This window comes from Natator depressus, chromosome 13 (genome assembly GCF_965152275.1).
Source record: "Natator depressus isolate rNatDep1 chromosome 13, rNatDep2.hap1, whole genome shotgun sequence".
In the NCBI taxonomy this organism is placed as follows: domain Eukaryota; kingdom Metazoa; phylum Chordata; order Testudines; family Cheloniidae; genus Natator; species Natator depressus.
The window spans coordinates 37804852-37822125 of NC_134246.1; the positions used below are offsets into that span (position 1 = coordinate 37804852).

General features: G+C 61.1%; 2 protein-coding genes across 3 annotated transcripts in view; one reads left to right on the forward strand and one right to left on the reverse strand.

The window, feature by feature from the left end:
• Positions 1–4325, forward strand: part of LOC141997004 (myosin-6) — a 33380-nt gene extending 29055 nt beyond the window's left edge. Inside the window, exons 36-41 of the mRNA XM_074969310.1 lie at positions 45–248; positions 1305–1430; positions 1642–1917; positions 2944–3039; positions 3614–3748; positions 4171–4325. Coding sequence (XP_074825411.1) covers positions 45–248; positions 1305–1430; positions 1642–1917; positions 2944–3039; positions 3614–3748; positions 4171–4191 — 858 coding nt within the window. The 3' untranslated portion in view covers positions 4192–4325. The remainder of the gene's footprint in view (positions 1–44; positions 249–1304; positions 1431–1641; positions 1918–2943; positions 3040–3613; positions 3749–4170) is intronic.
• A 166-nt stretch (positions 4326–4491) lies between these two features.
• On the reverse strand, positions 4492–16141 carry CMTM5 (CKLF like MARVEL transmembrane domain containing 5). 2 transcript variants are annotated; one of them, XM_074969311.1, is made up of 6 exons: positions 15747–16141; positions 14631–14783; positions 14128–14223; positions 13575–13659; positions 8111–8129; positions 4492–6188 (listed from the first exon to the last, which is right to left on the reverse strand). In XM_074969311.1, exons 1-6 carry the CDS (start codon positions 15840–15842, stop codon positions 5942–5944), a joined length of 696 nt encoding a protein of 231 aa, XP_074825412.1. In that variant the 5' UTR covers positions 15843–16141; the 3' UTR covers positions 4492–5941. The 2 variants fall into 2 exon arrangements, with proteins under 2 accessions (XP_074825412.1, XP_074825413.1); XM_074969312.1 differs by lacking the exon at positions 8111–8129 and having other exon boundaries at positions 6141–6188; positions 15747–16137.
• Between the last annotated feature and the right edge of the window lie 1133 nt (positions 16142–17274).

Below are 17274 nucleotides of genomic sequence, written 5' to 3' on the forward strand. Positions count from 1 at the left end.
TGGTGGGGGGGGTCTCCTGTAGCCCTACATGTTTGTGCCCACAGGACTCCCAGCTGCAGCTGGATGACTTTATCCGGGCCAATGAGGACCTGAAGGAGAACATTGCCATTGTGGAGCGGCGGAACTCCCTGCTGACGGCTGAGCTGGAGGAGCTGCGGGCACTGGTGGAGCAGACAGAGCGTGCCCGGAAACTGGCCGAGCAGGAGCTGATAGAAGCCAGCGAGAGAGTCCAGCTGCTCCACACCCAGGTGAGAGAGATGGGGACCCTCTGACTCCTAACTCCCCCATCTTGGAGCTCCCTTTGCACCCAATCTCCTGTCCTTGGGCTGACCTGCAGAGATCTGTCATCTAGAGGGCTCATTCACTGTAGCAAGAGTGACCTAGAATGTCATGCTCCAGAGCAGCCACATCTAGAATTCTGTCTGCCCGGGAGCGTGGATGGTGGGTCTGTGGTTCTCCAGGGTTGATGATCTATACCGCAGGCAACCAGCTCATTTCTCCAGCACAAAAATCCACTCACTCTAGAATAGCTGCAAGAGCTAGAACGTTGGTGTGGATTTGTTGAACCCCAGTGGAGATGGTCTGAGAACCTTGGCTTTCCTCTCTAGAACGATGATCTAGACTATTGAGGCCACTGCTGCTGAGTGGCTCGCACATTTGTGACAATCGAGAACAAGGCATTAATCTTATTCCATGATGGTGTGGCATATCAATCCTCCTCTGTTAATTCCAGTCTAGAACATCTTCTCACTGCTGTCAATAGTTCCTCCAGTGTTCTAGAGTATTATTGGTCAGGTAGTCAGCCAAGCATAACTATCAGAAGTGTCACGCTCAGTCTAGAAACCACCTTGTGGTCATGTGTGGAGCTCTCTTGATGTCTAGAACCTGGCTTATGGCTGTGCATGAAGTGATCTAGAGCCCAGTTAATGGCCATGTATGAGTCATGGTGAAGTCTAGGTGAACCTGGGGCATTGATCTGCATTAAGCCTAGTGTTATCTAGAACCCCATGCAATGAGCATATTTTAGGCCTATTGTTATTTAGAACCAACTGGGGGCAGAGCATGGAGCCCTGCGTGGGTCTAGAACCCAGTGTGTGTCTGTGCTTGGTGCTCCATCATGATCTAGAACACAGCTCGGTGTCCCTGTAAGGCTCCCCCACCAGTTCCCATGCAGCTATGGATCCTGGTTCCAGGTGGATTCCAGGTGCTCTTCCAGAAAGAACAGGGAACAGAGATCTTGATAACTGGATGACACCTTGTTTCTTGGTCATCCTGACCACCCCCCACCCCTTGTGTTCCTCTAGAACACCAGCCTGATCAACCAGAAGAAGAAGATGGAGGCGGATCTGTCCCACCTGCAGACAGAGGTGGAGGAGGCCGTGCAGGAGTGCAGGAATGCCGAGGAGAAGGCCAAGAAAGCCATCACCGACGTGAGTGTGAGGGAATGGGACACGGGGCCTGTGCCCTGTAGGGGGCGCCAGCTCCAATCTGGTCCCAAGGCAGGGACAGGCTGGCTCGGGGGGGGGCAGGAATTGGGGCATGGGCCATCCCCTGCAGGAGGCACCAGCTCTGATCTGGCCCGAGGGTGGGGGGACTGGCTGGCTCAGGGGGCAGGGAATGACTCTTCTTTCTGGCCGGCAGGCAGCGATGATGGCGGAGGAGCTGAAGAAGGAGCAGGACACCAGCGCCCATCTGGAGCGGATGAAGAAGAACATGGAGCAGACCATCAAGGACCTGCAGCTGCGGCTGGATGAGGCCGAGCAGCTGGCTCTCAAGGGCGGCAAGAAGCAACTGCAGAAGCTGGAGGCGCGAGTCCGGGAGCTCGAGAACGAGCTGGAGTCGGAGCAGAAGCGCAATGTGGAGAGCATCAAGTGCATGAGGAAGTGTGAGCGCCGCATCAAGGAGCTCACCTACCAGGTACCTGGAGGCTGGGGGGGGTATGTTAATCTAGAAAAAAAAACCTTCTCCAGAAGCCCTACTCCAGACGGTTTTCTCCTGATGTAGAACATATACTCCAGGTGATATTCTCCTGCTTCTAGATCATTGCTCCTAGTTCCAGCATTGAGGGGCAGGACCCCTGCAGTGCTTTTCCATCTTCCTGGGGGAAGGGAGGACAGCAGCACAGAGGATTCCTTTGCTCCTCTTCTGGAGCGGGTACTCTTCAACGCTGTCTCGGTTCCAGAGCCAAAGACACTGTACTCGGAGTGGGTCCTTTCATTCTGAAAGAGGCTTTTCCGTGGAGATGGCTGACGCTGCCTAGCACGAGCCAAGCACCCTGTTCTAGAATGAAATTCTAGAATGCTGTGATGGTTCTAGAACCAAATATCAGACCCCACCTGCTGCCATGTCCCCAATGGGTCGCTTTCATTCTGAAGGAACTTGCCCATGGGGCAGTGGGGAAAGGTCTGTGTGTGAAGAACAGCCCAAGTCTGGGCCTTCTGGGTCTAGAACAGAACTTTAAAACCCATCTTGTTTCTAGAATCAAAGCATAAGCTCCCCACTGCATCTTTTGTTCTCACGCGCTTTCCCCCTGGGAAGACAAATATGAGTCTGGAGTCATTCTCTAGGCCTTCTTGCTCTTAAACTTGAACTAAAAGGCCTGATTTGCTGGCCCCCTTTGATCTAGAGCCAGGCCCTACCACCCGACCACCCACCCGTCCCTTCTAGAATCAGACTCTAGACCCTCCCCACATTACCCCTTCCCCCCTTACGTCCGGCTCCTCATAAGTCCCCCATCTGATCTAGAGTCCATTCTAGAACTAGAGAAAAGGACCATTTTCTAGCTGTCCTTTCCATTCTAGATGGGGTCTGGAGACTGGAGTCTAGATGGTTTCCAGATGGCATTGGATACCCCACAGCCAGAGAGGTCAGGGGTGACAGGGATGCTGTTATACTAATGCTTCCTCCACCATCCCCATCTCTCTCTCTCCCCTCTGTCCTCAGACCGAGGAGGATAAGAAAAACCTGATGAGACTCCAGGACCTGGTGGACAAACTCCAGATGAAGGTCAAAGCCTACAAGAGGCAGGCGGAAGAGGCGGTGAGTATCCGACCCTCTGGATCAGCCCCTTGGCCCAGTCAGCCCAGGCTCCCCTTCCCTCATTGGCCATTCATCCCAGCCAGTCCTGCCTTCCCCCTCCAAACCATGGCCTGCTTGTGTTCACTGAGTATCCAGTGGTTGGTAGTTCCACAGGCAAACATATTAATTTTGTTGTTGTTGTTGTTGTTGTTCTCTGTGTTAACTCCCACTGGGGCAGAAGCCAGGCAGGTGCATGGGAGGGAGGGATAAATGGGTGGATAGTTGAGTGGGGAGGGGGATGGATGGACAGGTTGACAGCCGAGAGGATGGATAGGTCTAACCTGTTAGTACCTGGGTCTAACCTGTTAGTACCCATTCCTGCTCTTATCTGTTGCAAATCCAGTAGCAGGAAGCTCCTCACGTTAACACAGTCCATTTGTTTTCTATGCCCCCAATGAGGCAGGGACATTCCCCTCCTCCCCAGGGCAGTACCCAGGCAGGTGCAGGGTCCTGCCTGTGCTGAGTCCAGGGCCCACTGCACATCCAGTGGAGGGCAGTTCCACAGGGTAACGCCCCGGTTTCTCTCCCCTGGCAGGAGGAACAAGCCAACACCAACCTGGCCAAGTTCCGGAAGGTGCAGCACGAGCTGGACGAGGCAGAGGAGCGGGCTGACATCGCCGAGTCTCAAGTCAACAAGCTGCGGGCCAAGAGCCGGGACACTGGGGGGAAGGTGAGTGACAGGGACCGGCGGGGGGAAGAACCGGGGGGACGGCGCTCGGTCCATCTGGCCTAACCCAGAGACCCCAGCTCTGACCCCCACCCTGTCACAGCAAGGGCATTACTCAGCCTTTCTCTTTGTATCACTCGGTGTTTTTCATTCCTTTTCTTTCTTATTCTGTCATTCCATCTTTCTTTTTCTTCCTTTCTTTCCCTATCAATTCATATTTCTTTCTTTCTCTCCCTATCACTCCTTCTTATCACTCCATCTTTCTTTCTTTCAACTCCATCTTCTTTCTCATTGTCTTTCTCTGTCCCTCCATCTGTCTTTATCACTCCATTTTTCTCTGTTATTCCATCTTTTTTCTCTCACACTCTCTTTTTCTTTCTTTCTTTCCTTCTCTCTCACTTTTCCCTCTCTGCTTTTTCTTCCAGAAGCTCCACGATGAGGAATGAAGGGACCCAATTTTCCAGATCGTGGCTGGGAACCTCCCCCCGACACACACACACATCTCAAGACTGGGCTTAATAATGTAACATTAATAGAGAGTCATTAATAAAATGGAACAGCAAAAACTTCTGATGCTGGTGTCACAGCATCCCATTCCTGCCGCCCAAGGACCCCTCCTGCATCCAGTACCAGGCCCTCCCCCACCCTGGAGAACACAGGTGTCCAGGCCTCTGCAGACCCCCTTCCCTAACCAATGTCAGGGCGCCCCCTGCTGGAGAACCCAGGCATCTGGGCCACTCCCAGCTATTCAGATGCCCCCTGGTGGCCAGCAGGGGTGTTGCACGCTGCTTGCAGCTCCCAATAACCACACAGGGCCCATATAGGGTATATAGGACCAGACCACATTTTACTGTATGAAGGAGGATGACTGAGTCCTTTTTCAAGGTGGGGGGACACCACAAACATTTCAGGGTTCAGGGTGGGGGACGTCAGTACAGAGACAACGATCTGGCAATTCCCGGTCCCGGAGCACATCAGGCCACAATAGAGAAATATAGACATGCACCCCCCCACCAAACAGCCCCCTCAAAAAAGAGGGGTGCCTTACCCCCAACCAGAGGAGGGACAGAGGGAACCCCAGGGCCCAGAGTCTATGGAAGGGGGGAAGATCTGCTTCTCTCTTATTTACAGCTGGGGAGGAGCATGCTGTGAAATTTTGGCATGAACCAGGCTGCTAATTTGGGGGTGAATCTGCTAAGAAATTTGGGGTGAACTTGAGGGAATCATCCTATGAATGTTGGGTGTCACCCATGCTATGAAATTTTAGGGTGAGAGCTGTTAATTTGGGGATGTCCTCTGTAAATTTGGGATGTGTTTTCTATAAATGATGGTCAGCCTGCTGTCAGTTTGGGGGTTCTAAAGTTGGGGGTGCATCTTGCTGTGAATTTTGGGGTGAACCTTGCTGATAATTTGGGGGTACATTTTGGCGACATTTTGGGGCAAACCTGGCTGCCATATTTGGGGTGAACCTGATTCCAGTTCGGGGGAGGAACTTTGCTCTTTTGGGGTGAACCTGTCAATTTGGGGGTTGAATCCTGCTGTCAGCATTTGGGGGAACCCGAGTCCCCTGTGGGTGAGCGAGCCGTGCTCTGATTTTGAACCCACATTTTGCCAATCAAAGGGTGAATCTGCGGCTGAATTTAGGGGCGAATCTTGCTGCCAATTTGAGGGGAGAATGTGGCTTCTAATGGGGGGGTGCAACTTGCAAATATGGGGGTGAACCTGGCTTTTAACTTGGGCATGCACCTTACTGCCAATTTGGGGGTGATCCTGGCTTTTAATTTGGGGCTTCAATGTGACAATTTGGGGGGGATGCTGGCTTTTAATTTGGGGGTTCACCTTGCTTTCCATTTGGGGCATTCCGCAGCCTCTGCACCCCCTCTCCAGGGGCACCCCAATGAGCATTCCCTACAGTGGGAGGGGGCGAGTCTCCCTGTACGGGGCGGGGGCACCCTCTTTCCCACCTCTCCCTCCGCCCCCGGCCCCGCCTCGCTTTTCGGCCGCTGCCCCCGCCCCCCAGCCGTGCTGTCCCTGCTGTGAATTGCCGGTGTTTCTGCCGGTGCCCCGAGGTCTTGAAGGCTTTGGGGCACTGGGAGCAGGGCTAGGGCCGCTCCCCAGCGTGGGCCTTGAGGTGACGGCGCAGAGGGGCGCTCGCCGGTGTGCGCCCGGCCGTGGGTCTCCAGCTGAGCCGCCAGCTCAGCGCACCGGAAGGGCTTCTCCCCGCGGTGAGCGGCCTCGTGGCGGAGCCGGGCTGAGGAGTGGGCCAAGGCCTTGCCGCAGGTCGGGCAGCCGTAGCTGCGGCCCTCGGGGTGCCAGCAGGCCTGGGCGCGCAGGTCCCACAGCCGGGGGAGCTCGGCCCCGCAGAGGCCACAAGGGTAGGGGGCCGCCCGGCTGGGGCGGGAGGCATCCGACATGGGGGGAGGGGGTCAGCCCAGGGCGGCGTCTGTAGGGAGGCGGAGAAGGGAGAGGCGGGTTAAAGGGCGTCGCGCAGGCTTGGGGAAATGCCGGGAAATACGGGGGGGGCAGCCGCGAGCAGACGGGCGAGGGCAGAGGCCGGGCGACACGGGCACTGGGAGGCACGCGCCTGTGCAAAGGCCAGAAGATGGCGGGGGGGTGCCGGAGACACACACTGGGAGACACACGTGTGCAAATGCCAGGAAACTGACACTTGGGCAGATTCTGAGAGCCGTGCCCGGGGAGGCACACGCACTGGCCGGCAGACACACGCACGGGGAGCTGCAGGCACTGGGAGACACGCACGTGTGCAAACACCCTGGGCTCAGCCCTTTGTACCCCTCATCCCCCACACCCAGCACAGAGCTCTGGGGACACGTGTCTGTTTCCCTTGCACGCTTTGCACACCCCCTTGCCCAGTCATTCACACCTGCAGACACGGGATGCCCCCCTACACACCTGCCCTCACGTGGAACAACCCCTCCCCCATCACCCCAAGGATCCCCACCCCCACAAAAAGAATCCCCCAAACCCTCCAGCCCTGCCTCTGTCGCCCCCAAAACCTCCAGCCCACCAAAGGTCTCCAGCTCAGCCTCTGTACCCCCCAAGTCCCCCAGCCTCACCCTGCCTCTGTGCCCCCCAAAATCTCCAGCCCCCCCAAACTTCCCCAGCCCTGCCTGCACCCCCCAAAAAATAACCCCAACCCCTGCCTCTGTGTCTCCCCAAATCTCCTGAACACACACCCCCAAAACGCCCCCAGCCCACTGTACCCCCAAATGCTGCCCCCATACTCTGTTGACTACAGAGCACCCTGGGTGAGCGGGCTGGAGGGAAAACGGGGTGTCGGGGAAAAGGGGGGATGAGAGTGGGGGCGGGTGGATGGAGAGGAGATGAGCCTGGGGGTCGGGAGGGGTGGGGGATGGAGGATATGGGGGAGGGGGGTCAGGCACGGGAGGACGGGGGGAGAGGGTGGCACGGAGGGTGTCGGGCGGGGGGTTGTCCGGTACCTGCCTCCCCTGGGCTGGGGGCTTCGCTGCAGGAGCAGCCGGGTCCCTGCGCCGCGTCCGCTGCATCTCCCCCCGCCCGCTTCTATCCCGCCTCTATCTCACCCCCGCCCCCCAACCCCCTCCCCCTCCCCCTCCATCCCGCCCCCCCAGTCCCCTCCGCGCCTCCCTTCCCCCAGCCCTCGCTCCCCGCCCGGCCAGCGCTGCTTCCCCCCGTTTCCTCCTTCCCTCCCCTCCCCTTCCCCACCCCTCCTACCCTCCTCCTTCCCCCCAGCCCCCTCCCTCTCCCTCTCCCCTCCCCTGCCCCTTCCCTCCCTTCCCCTTCCCTACCCCCACCCCTCCTACCCTCCTCCTTCCCCCCAGCCCCTCCCTCTCCCCTCCAACCCCCAGCCCCTCCCCTTCATCCCCCCTGCTCTCTCTCTCTCCACCCCTCGCTCTGGGTCCCCCTTCCCCTGGGTCTCTCGCTCTAGCCCAGCGCTGACACGTTCCCCCTCCCATGGTGGGAGAACGGGGCGGGGGGTGACACAACTCACCACAACACACAGGGCAGGGCCCCTCCCCGCCAGCAGGGGGCGCAGGGAAACGGACACACACACACACACCCACACCCCCACTACCAGGCCAAAGCACATGTAATTTCCCCCTTTGCACAATTTAAATGCAAACAAACCCAGAGCCCAACTCGCCCCTTTGCCCCAAGGACTGGGGGTTTGCAGGGGGCCCAGGGCCGGGAGGAGGAGGGCTGCGGCTCAGGAGTGAGGGGCACCAGCAGGGCTGGGGCGGGGCGGGGCAGGGCTCGGCTAGCAGGGGGCTGCGGGTCGGCAGTGAGGGGCACCGGCAGAGCTTGGGGGGGAGGGAGATCAGGGGGGTTATTTCTGTCCCCAGCCGGGGGCAATTTTCCTCTTACGCCAGGTTCCCGTTGCCATCTAGAAAAGAAAGTTAAAGTTTAGCGTCTCACGGGGCGCCCGGGCTGGGGAATCCAGGCATCCGGGCCACTGCTGGACCTGTCCCCAACTCACTGTCACTTCCCCCGGGCTGGGGAACCCAGGGGTCCAGGCCACTGCTGGGTCTGCCCCAACCCACTGTCACTGCCCCCTGGCTGGGGAACCCAGGCGTCCGGGCCAATGCTGAACCTCTCCCCAACTCACTGTCACTGCTCCTAGCTGGGGAACCCAGGAGTCTGGGCCACTGCTGGGTGTGACAAAGTGGGAATGTTCTTAAGGTTTTCTCTGAATACTGTGTGGGTGCCTCAGTTTCCCCTATGCAGTTCTGAAGTATCTCGGGGGTGGGATAAGGGGGTGTGATTGCTGCAGAGCCCTAGTGGGCCAGCGTGATGCTGTCTGCACAGAGAATGGCCGACACCCCGTCTCCTGGCCACTGATGGCCTGGGGCCCCCCTGCAAGGAGCCAACTGAAGGGGTTGGAGAACACAGAGATCAGGTGGCCTCCTAGCCCAGGAAAGAGACAAAGGCCAGAGGAGAGCCTGGAGAAATGGAGTTTGGAGCTGGCTGGGGAAATGGAGGGGGGCCCAGATGGGGCTCTGGCCTCCTTGGCCCCAAGATGGACCTGACTTCGGGCTCCTGTTTCCTGTACCTACAAGCTCTGTTTTGGCTCCTGTTCCTGTCGTCTAATAAACCTTCTGTTTTCCTGGCTGGCTGAGAGTCCCGTCTGACTGCGGAGTTGGGGGGGCAGGACCCTCTGGCTCCCCCAGGACCCCGCCTGTGCGGACTCGCTGGGGGAAGCACACGGTGGGGCAGGGGAGGCTGAATGCCCTGAGGTCAGACCCAGGAAGGGGGAAGCTGGGGAAGCTTCTTGCCCTGGAGACAGGCTGCTCCGAGAGAGGAGGCTCCCCCAGAGTCCTGCCTGGCTTTGGATGGAGTAAATCCAGAGCATCGTCCGGTGACTCTGTGACAACTGGTGGCAGTGGTGGGATCTACTGCACCCCGTGGACCGAGCATCCGGCAGTAAGCAACTGGGGAGCAGTAAAACGAAGGGGAATTAACGAGGACCAGGTGTGCTGAAGGCTCAGAGAGGGGCGGTTTCAGGGGGCGAAGGAGCTACTCTTATCCCCTGGGAGAGTGTGACCAGCGAGAAGGACTGTTGCAGTAACGGGGTCCCCCTGGGGACTGCAGTGAGCGGTCCCAGGGGCAGAGGAGCCTGCAGCTCGACCCTGGCAAAGAGGTGGTGACCTGGAGAAGGGCTGGCACACTAGGGGTTCTCCCTGGAGACCGTGGGGAGCTGAGAGCACACAGGCCTGTGAGTCCACAACAACTTGGGAAGAGCGGAGTGAGGGCCTGTCACCGTCTCCTTGAGAAGGACATTGTAACCTGGTGCAGAAAGAGAGGGTTGAGCCTTGGAAAGTTCACCAGAGTTCATCGTGCAGCTGGAGGAGGATGACCGCTCTAAGGAACAGATTCCTGACCCGAAATGGGGCTATAGCAGGATCTGGGAGCAGCTGGAGTGGGAGCCAGGCATCCCCAAGACTCCTGTCCCCGACCAGACGGGGGTCTTCATGATCGGGTTCCCCATCGGGGGATCGGAGACGGACGGGATTGGAGCTGAGTCCGAAGGAGCGAGAGGACTGTGAGAGACAGCGAGAGCCCAAGAAAGAGCTGCAGGAGATGCAGCAGCATGAACTGGCGGTGGGGGAGCGGAGAGGCCTAGGGGACCTCCCAGGGGTGAGTGGAGATAGACCCCGGGGGGCCAGTTCCGCAGGGAACCTCGACACTAAATTGCTGCCCCTGGTTAAGGAGGGGGGGGGTGTGGATGCCCACCTCACTGCCTTTGAGCAGGCTGGCGATTTGAACCAGGGGGACCCTGCGGAAAAGCCCCGGTGTCTAGCTCCCTTGCTGGGTCCCAAGGCCATAGACACCATCAGCCCAATGGGTGGGGAGGTGGACAGGCTCCCACTCCTGACCCCAGCCTATGTGTCTGTGGGGACTCTCCTGGGGCCAGGCCCCTCAGACCCCAGTGGGAGCGGAAGGTGATGGTCAATGGGGAGACATTCCTGGGGTGGCCAGACCCTGGGACAGAGAGAACTGGTGTCAGGCCCCGGGTGGTGCAGCCCCCCCAGATGCTGAGGGCCTGGGTGAGCTGGGTGAAGGTCCTAGGTAGGAAGCCCCTCACCCTGCCTATGGCCCGGATCCCTGTGCAGACCCAGGAGGGGTGGGGCTGGCTAGTCGTTGGGGTTCTCCAGGATATCGGCTGTGAGGTCCTGTTGGGGGACGACTGTGTCTCTTTGGGACAGGATCCAGGCCCGGCTCCTGTAATGGCCGAGGGTCTGAATTTGAATCCAGGGAACCAATGGGCAGAGAGGGAAATGGTCAGTGAAAATGCAGATGCCCCGGCTGGCCGGGGGGGAGGAGCTGCTAGGCTCGGGATACCTGCCTGCCTGTAACCAGCCCCCTGGGGCCGATGCTCCCCGCCCCCCTGCACACCGCAGAGGGGGCTCCGGCTGGCTCTGATGCCGTAAGGAGAGCAGAGAGCTCGCTGCCTGCCCCCACTGGGACAGCAAGGGCAGCGCTGAGCATGGGGGGAGCTGAGACCCCAGCTGAGTGGGGGGACACAGGCAGGGCAGGTCGGCTGCCAACCAGGTTCGCTTTGTCCAGAGGCGCGGCTGGGAAGTGATCCCACGGCAGGGAGGGAGCGACCCGGGACAGGGCTCAGCGGGGCTGTGACCCCAGGCCCAGCCCGCGAGAGGGAACAGGTCCCGCTCCCTTCCCCAGCAGCTGAATTCCAGACTCAGCCGCAGGAGGATCCCTCCTTGGAGGAGCTGAGGGAGCGTGCTGGGCACAGCGCTGCAAACTATCAGAAGCTTAATGCCATCACCGTGTCCAATGCCTACCCCATGCCCAGGCCTGGTGAAATTCTAGACGAGCTTTGGGGGGGCTCATTACCTCTCTGCTAGGGATCTCACCAAGGGCGACTGGCAGGTACCTTTGGACCCAGATGCCAGGTTGAAATCTGCCTTCTCCACCCCCTTGGGGTTCGAGTTCCTGGTCCTGCCTTTCGAGCTCAAGGGGGTGTCGGCCACCTCCCAGTGCTGGGTGGATCAGCTACTGAGGGGGATGGAGAACTTGGCCCTGGCGTCCATTGATGACACCTGGGTCTTTAGCCAGACCGGGGAGGAACACGTGTCCCAGGTGAAGAGGGTGCTGGGCTGCCCCAAGGAGGCAGGACTGACGGTAAAAGCTGGGAAGTGTAAGGTGGGGATGGCAGAGGTGTTGTACCTGGGCCACAAGGTGGAGCCTGTTCCCCAGACCAAGAAACAGGTCCAGGCCTTTATCGGGATGGCAGGGTACAACTGGGGGTTTGTACCCCACTCTAGCTCCCCAGCTGCCCCCATCACTGAGCTGTGTAAGAAGGGGAAGCCAGACGAGCTGGTCTGGACGAGTAGTGCCAGGGGGCTCTCTGTGCGCTGAAGGAGGCTCTAATCCAGGCCCCAGTAAATCTGGTAAACCCAGACGTTGCCAAGCCCTTCACAGTGTCACCGACGCCCCAGACGCAGGGCTGGGCGCGGTGCTGATGCAGGCCGATGCTAAGGGGGAGAGACACCCCATCAGGTACCTGAGCAGGAAGCTGCTGCCCCAGGAGCAGAACTATGCGGCCAGAGAGGAGAAATCCCTGGCCATGGGGCAGCCCTTAAAAAGCTGCGGCCGGATCTCTTTGGGCAGTGCTTTGCTGGGTATCCTGACCCCTCTGCCCCGACGCAGCTGCACCCAATGAAAGGGGCTGGTGCCGAGCTGCTGGGGACAGAGACACCTGGTCAGAGGGGGGCCCAGGTCAAGATGGGGGCTCTTAACCAAGAGAGCCCGAATCACAGCCCTCCAGACTGGAGCGCTGGGAGAAGACCCGATCCCAGTTTGAACCCCAGGGGTATTGGGGTGGCAAAAGGGCACGGGCCGCAGAAACCTTCCCACATGCGGCCTGCGAGTGCATCGAGCACACCCGACCTAAGGGAGGGTGTGAAACCGGAAGGGCCTGGTGTAACTCCCACCAAGGAATGGGAGAGATGCTGGGGCATCCATGGGAACGTTGGTGGGTTTGAACTTCCCCAGGTCACCGGCTAAAGTGACCCCGCTCAGTTCGGTCTAGAAGGGGGGAGAGATGTGATGAAGCGGGACTGTTCTTAATGTTTCCTCTGAATAGTGTGGGGGTGCCTCAGTTTCCCTTAGGCAGTTCTTAATTATCTAGGTCAGGGATCTCAAAGTCAAATCACCACATGAGGACTAGTACATTGGCCCCAGGGCTGCATCACTGACACCCCTCCCCCAGCCCTGCCCCCACTCCACCCCTTCCATGAGGCCCCGCCCCTACCCCGCCTCTTCCCACCCCATTCCAACCCCTTCCCCAAAGTCCCCACCCCAACTCCGCCCCCTCCCTGCCCCTATTCCAACCCCTTCCCCAAATCTCCGCCTCTTCTCCGCCTCCTCCCCTGAGCACGCGGGTCCCCGCTCCTCCCCCTCCCTCCTGGAAAGCGCTAAGCACCGCCAAACAGCTGTTTGGTGGCAGGAAGCGGCTGGAGGTAGGCAGAGGAGCGGGGATGCGGCGTGCTGGGGGAGGTGGCGGGGGAGGGGGAGCTTGGCGCCTGCAGGAAATAACGTGGGGTGGGGGGCGTGGGGAGCTTGGCGGGCTGCAGCAAATCAGCCCACGGGCCGCGTGTTTCAAACCCCTGATCTAGGTGTTGGGATAAGGGGGTGTGATTGCTGCAGAGCCCTAGTGGGCCAGCGTGATGCTGTCTGCACAGAGAATGGCCGACACCCCGTCTCCTGGCCACTGATGGCCTGGGGCCCCCCCTGCAAGGAGCCAACTGAAGGGGTTGGAGAACACAGAGATCAGGTGGCCTCCTAGCCCGGGAAAGAGACAAAGGCCAGAGGAGAGCCTGGAGAAATGGAGTTTGGAGCTGGCTGGGGAAATGGAGGGGGGCCCAGATGGGGTTCTGGCCTCCTTGGCCCCAAGATGGACCTGACTTTGGGCTCCTGTTTCCTGTACCTACAAGCTCTGTTTTGGACCCTGTTCCTGTCGTCTAATAAACCTTCTGTTTTACTGGCTGGCTGAGAGTCCCGTCTGACTGCGGAGTTGGGGGGCAGGACCCTCTGCCCCCCAGGACCCCGCCTGGGCGGACTGGCTGTGGGAAGCGCCCGGAGGGGCAGGGGAGGCTGAATGCTCCGAGGTCAGACCCAGGAAGGGGGAAGCCGGGTGAGCCTCTTGCCCTGGAGACAGGCTGCTCCGAGAGAGGAGGCTCCTGCCTGGCTTCGTCGGGAGCAGTCCCAGAGCATCGCCCGGGGACCCCGTGACACTGGGCCTGTCCCCAGCCCACTGTCTCTGTCACTGCCCCCAGCTGGGGAACCCAGGCGTCCGGGCCGCACTCACCCTGGGCTGGCTCCGGCCTGATCTCGGCCCAGTAGGTGTTGAAGGCGTCGTAGGCAAACACGGCGATGAGGATGAGGCCGAAGGTCTGGGGGAGAGAGGTGGGCGTGAGCTGGGGGGGGGCGGGGGAGACCTCAGTGGAGTGAAGGAGCCGTGGGGAGCCTCTGTGGGGAGGGGCTAGCAGGGGCGTGGAGGGGCTGGGGATACAAAGGGGTCTATGGGCGTGGAGGTTGGGGGGGTTCTGCTGGTGGGGGAAAGGAGCAGTGGGGGGACTGTCACTGGGGGAGGGGCAGTGCAGGGTGGAGGGGTGGGGGGGGTTGCTCACGAAGGCACTGGTGGCTGGCCCCTCCCGGTTGTCGGCAATGGGGGGTTGTTGGGGGACGGGGGGGAGGGGCGGGAGGGGCGGGAGGGGCAGGGGAGCGGTGGGGGGGGTCACTCACGAAGGCGCTGATGGCCGGCCCCTCCTGGCTGGCGGCGATGGGGGGTTGTGGGGGGACGGGCTGTCAGGGGGGAGGGGGGGGGCTGTCGGGGGGGGAGGGGTGGGGGGGTCACTCACGAAGGCGCTGACGGCCGGCCCCTCCTGGCTGGCGGCGATGGCAGCCGGCGACACCACCAGGAAGACCAGGGTGGCGCTGGCAGAGCGCAGGAAATCCTGGGGGGCAGTTGGGAGGGTCAGACTGGAGGGTCCCCATCAGGGGAACCTGCCAGCACCCACAGGCAGGGCGAGCGGAGATGGGGCAGCGCGTGGGGGGGCGGTGGGGAGTCCCACGCGCCAGGCAGGGCCGGTGGATCTGGGGCCGGGGGGGCTGTGGGGGGGTCCCACGCGCCAGGCAGGGGCGGTGGATCAGGGCCGGGGGGCTGTGGGGGGGTCCCATGTGCCAGGCAGGGGCGGTGGCTCCGGGGCAGGGGCCGGGGGGGGCTGTGGGGGGGTCCCACGCACCAGGCAGGGCCAGTGGATCCGGGGCAGGGGCTGGGGGGCCTGTGGGGGGTCCCACGCGCCAGGCAGGGCCAGTGGCTCCGGGGCAGGGGCTGGGGGGCCTGTGGGGGGGTCCCACGCACCAGGCAGGGCCAGTGGATCCGGGGCACCCTCTCCTGGCAGCGGGTGAGACGCAGGCCCAGGGCACCGGCCGTCAGCAGCGTCTCCAGCAGGGCGGGTGCCATGTAGGCCGAGGCCGAGGCTGTCAGCAGCAGGAAGATCAGAAAACACAGGGCCTGGGGGTGGATAGAGGGTGAGTCTGACCCCCACCAACCCACAGCACAGGGCTTCCCCTCCCCCTGCCTCTCCAGAGTTCCCAGCCCAGATGTCCCCCCCACACACACACTCTCCCCTGGGGCTTCTCGCCGCACCCCCCCACCGGCACCCCCACTCCTGTCCCCCACCATGTCCACTGCTCCCCTGTTCCCACCCTCAGCATTCCCCCCAAACCCCCTGAGTCTGGTTCCAGTTGAACCTCCCCCCGGGTGTCCGCCCCTCTCCGATTAAATTCAGGGGGTCGAGGGGTTGGGGGTAAGGGGTTTTGGCAGGTTTGAGGGGGGCTGAAAGGTGGGGGAGTTCTCAGAGCTGGGAGGTGGAGGTATGGAAGTTGGGGGGCAGGGGGTCTCAGGGCTGGGGGGGATGGCAGGGTCGGGGGGGACCAGGGGGTGGGGGGGGTCTCAGACCCAGGGGGTCTCAGAGGTGGGGGTGGCAGGTTCTGGGGGGGTCTTAGGGCCAGGGCGTCTCAGAGTTAGGGGTGGTAGGTTCTGGGGATCTCAGAGCCAGGGGGTCTCAGAGGTGGGGGTATGGAAGATGTGGGGCTGGGGGTCTCAGGGCTGGGGGGGATGGCAGGGTCGGGGGGGACCAGGGGGTGGGGATCTCAGAGCCACGGGGTGTCAGAGGTCAGGGTGGCAGGTTCTGGGGGTCTCAGGGCCAAGGAGTCTCTGAGGTGGGGTGGCAGGTTCTGGGGGTCTCAGGGCCAGGGGGTCTCAGGGTATGGAAGTTGGGGGGCTGGGGGTCTCAGGGCTGGGGGGGATGGCAGGGTCGGGGGGGACCAGGGGGTGGGGATCTCAGAGCCAGGGGGTGTCAGAGGTCGCGGTGGCAGGTTCTGGGGGTCTCAGGGCGAGGGGGTCTCAGGGCTGGGGGGTGGCAGCGTCTGTGGGGCAGGAGGTTGGGAGGGTCCGTCCCGGGGGTCCATTTACCAGCTCGGTGCCCAGCAGCACCCCCTTGGTGGAGCGCAGGAACTGCCAGTCCAGCGCCAGGTCCCGCAGCCCCCCAGGCTCCCCCGGCTCCCCCATCCCGGAGCCCGCGCTGCCTCTCACTGGGGCTGGGAAGGAGGGAACGGGGTGGGATGAAGACAGGGTGTGTTCCCAGCCTGGCCTGCCCCCACCTCCCCGGCCTCCACTGCGGGGGGGCAGAAATCAGGGAGAGGAGAAGAAAGAAAGAAAGAAAGAAAGAAAGAAAGAAAGAAAAAAAGAAAGAAAGAGGCCAGCAGGTGTGGCAAGGGAAGGGAGGAGTGAAACGCCAGGCAAATGAAAGGGGGAGTGTGGAAGGGTTGAAAAGGAGGAAGAAGCCCCAGAAAGTGAAAGCTGAGCCCTGGGGACCGTCTGTCCCCAGCCATCCTCCAGCTCCCCCCATATCCTCCCCCCGACTGCAGGACGGGTCTGCCCAGCTGCCCTTTGGCACTGGACAAAGGTGGCTTGTCCCATGGGGCTGGGAGCAGCTGGTACGTGGGGAACAAGGGGGCTGATTGTTGGGGGCTCTGAATTGAGTCCATTCTCCAGCTCCGGGATATGCCAGCGCCGGCCTTTGCCAGCAGGGGGCGCCGTGGGGAGCAGGGTGGGGACACTGGCTGGGGTGGGAGCTCCTGGCTACTCCAGCCTCTACCAGCAGGGGGTGCTGTGTTCGGGGACCTCAATAATCATCCCCCCCCCCAATTTCACACCAATTACGATCATTGTAAAACTTTTATTGCCCGTAAAAACCAAGGTCTTTAGCTTCTCAACACCGTCAAGAGATTAAACGGGGACCAATGTAACAGCAGGTTTTTTGGGGGGGCCGAGACGACCCCCCAAAATGAAGGGGGGGCTGGCAGGAATTCTAATTGCCTCCACACAAAATTCAGCCGGAGGTAAACCCTAAATTACAGCCAGGTTCACCCCACCTCCACTCACATTCACCCCAAACCAGCCCCCCAGTTCAGCTCTAAAACACAGGCTCCCCAGCCTCCCGACTGAGCTCTGGGGTCAACCCAGAGACACCCCAAAAATGGGCGTTAGATTTGCCCCCCCAACTGCCCCATGGGTGCCCCCAAACTAGACCCAGACAGCCTCCAAAATCAGACTGAAATTCATCCCCAAACACCGCTCTCTTCTGAGCCCCCTAAAATGAGAGCCAGGGACCCACCGACACTGTACCCAGGCGCACCCCAAAACTCAGCCCTGAGGGTGCCTCTTCCCCATGGCTGCTGGGTCCATTCCCAGGGTCGCCCCCTCCTCCACTGGCCCCCCGGGCCTTCTCTGCCACCTGCCCCCAGGCCCCCTGGGGTTCCCCCACCTCAGTAGGGTCCACTGTGCCCCCAAGCCCCCTGGATTTTCCCAATGGGTTTCTCCCTTTTCCCCTGGGTCCCTCCTCCCCCTGAGTGACCCCCACCCCATTACGGCCCCATGGGTCTCCGCATCCCTCTGCCCCCCAGGGTCCCGCAGCGTGTCCCACACCCCACCGGGGTCC

Bases quoted from the DNA above. Each gene is read 5' to 3' on its own strand.
- CMTM5 (XM_074969311.1), bottom strand. From the start codon at position 15,842: ATGGGGGAGCCGGGGGAGCCTGGGGGGCTGCGGGACCTGGCGCTGGAC. The intron at 14,784-15,746 runs GTAAATGGACCC...ATCCACCCCCAG, and splicing joins TGCTGCTGGGCACCGAGCTG to GCCCTGTGTTTTCTGATCTT. The intron at 14,224-14,630 runs GTGCGTGGGACC...ACTGCCCCCCAG, and splicing joins GGATCCACTGGCCCTGCCTG to GATTTCCTGCGCTCTGCCAG.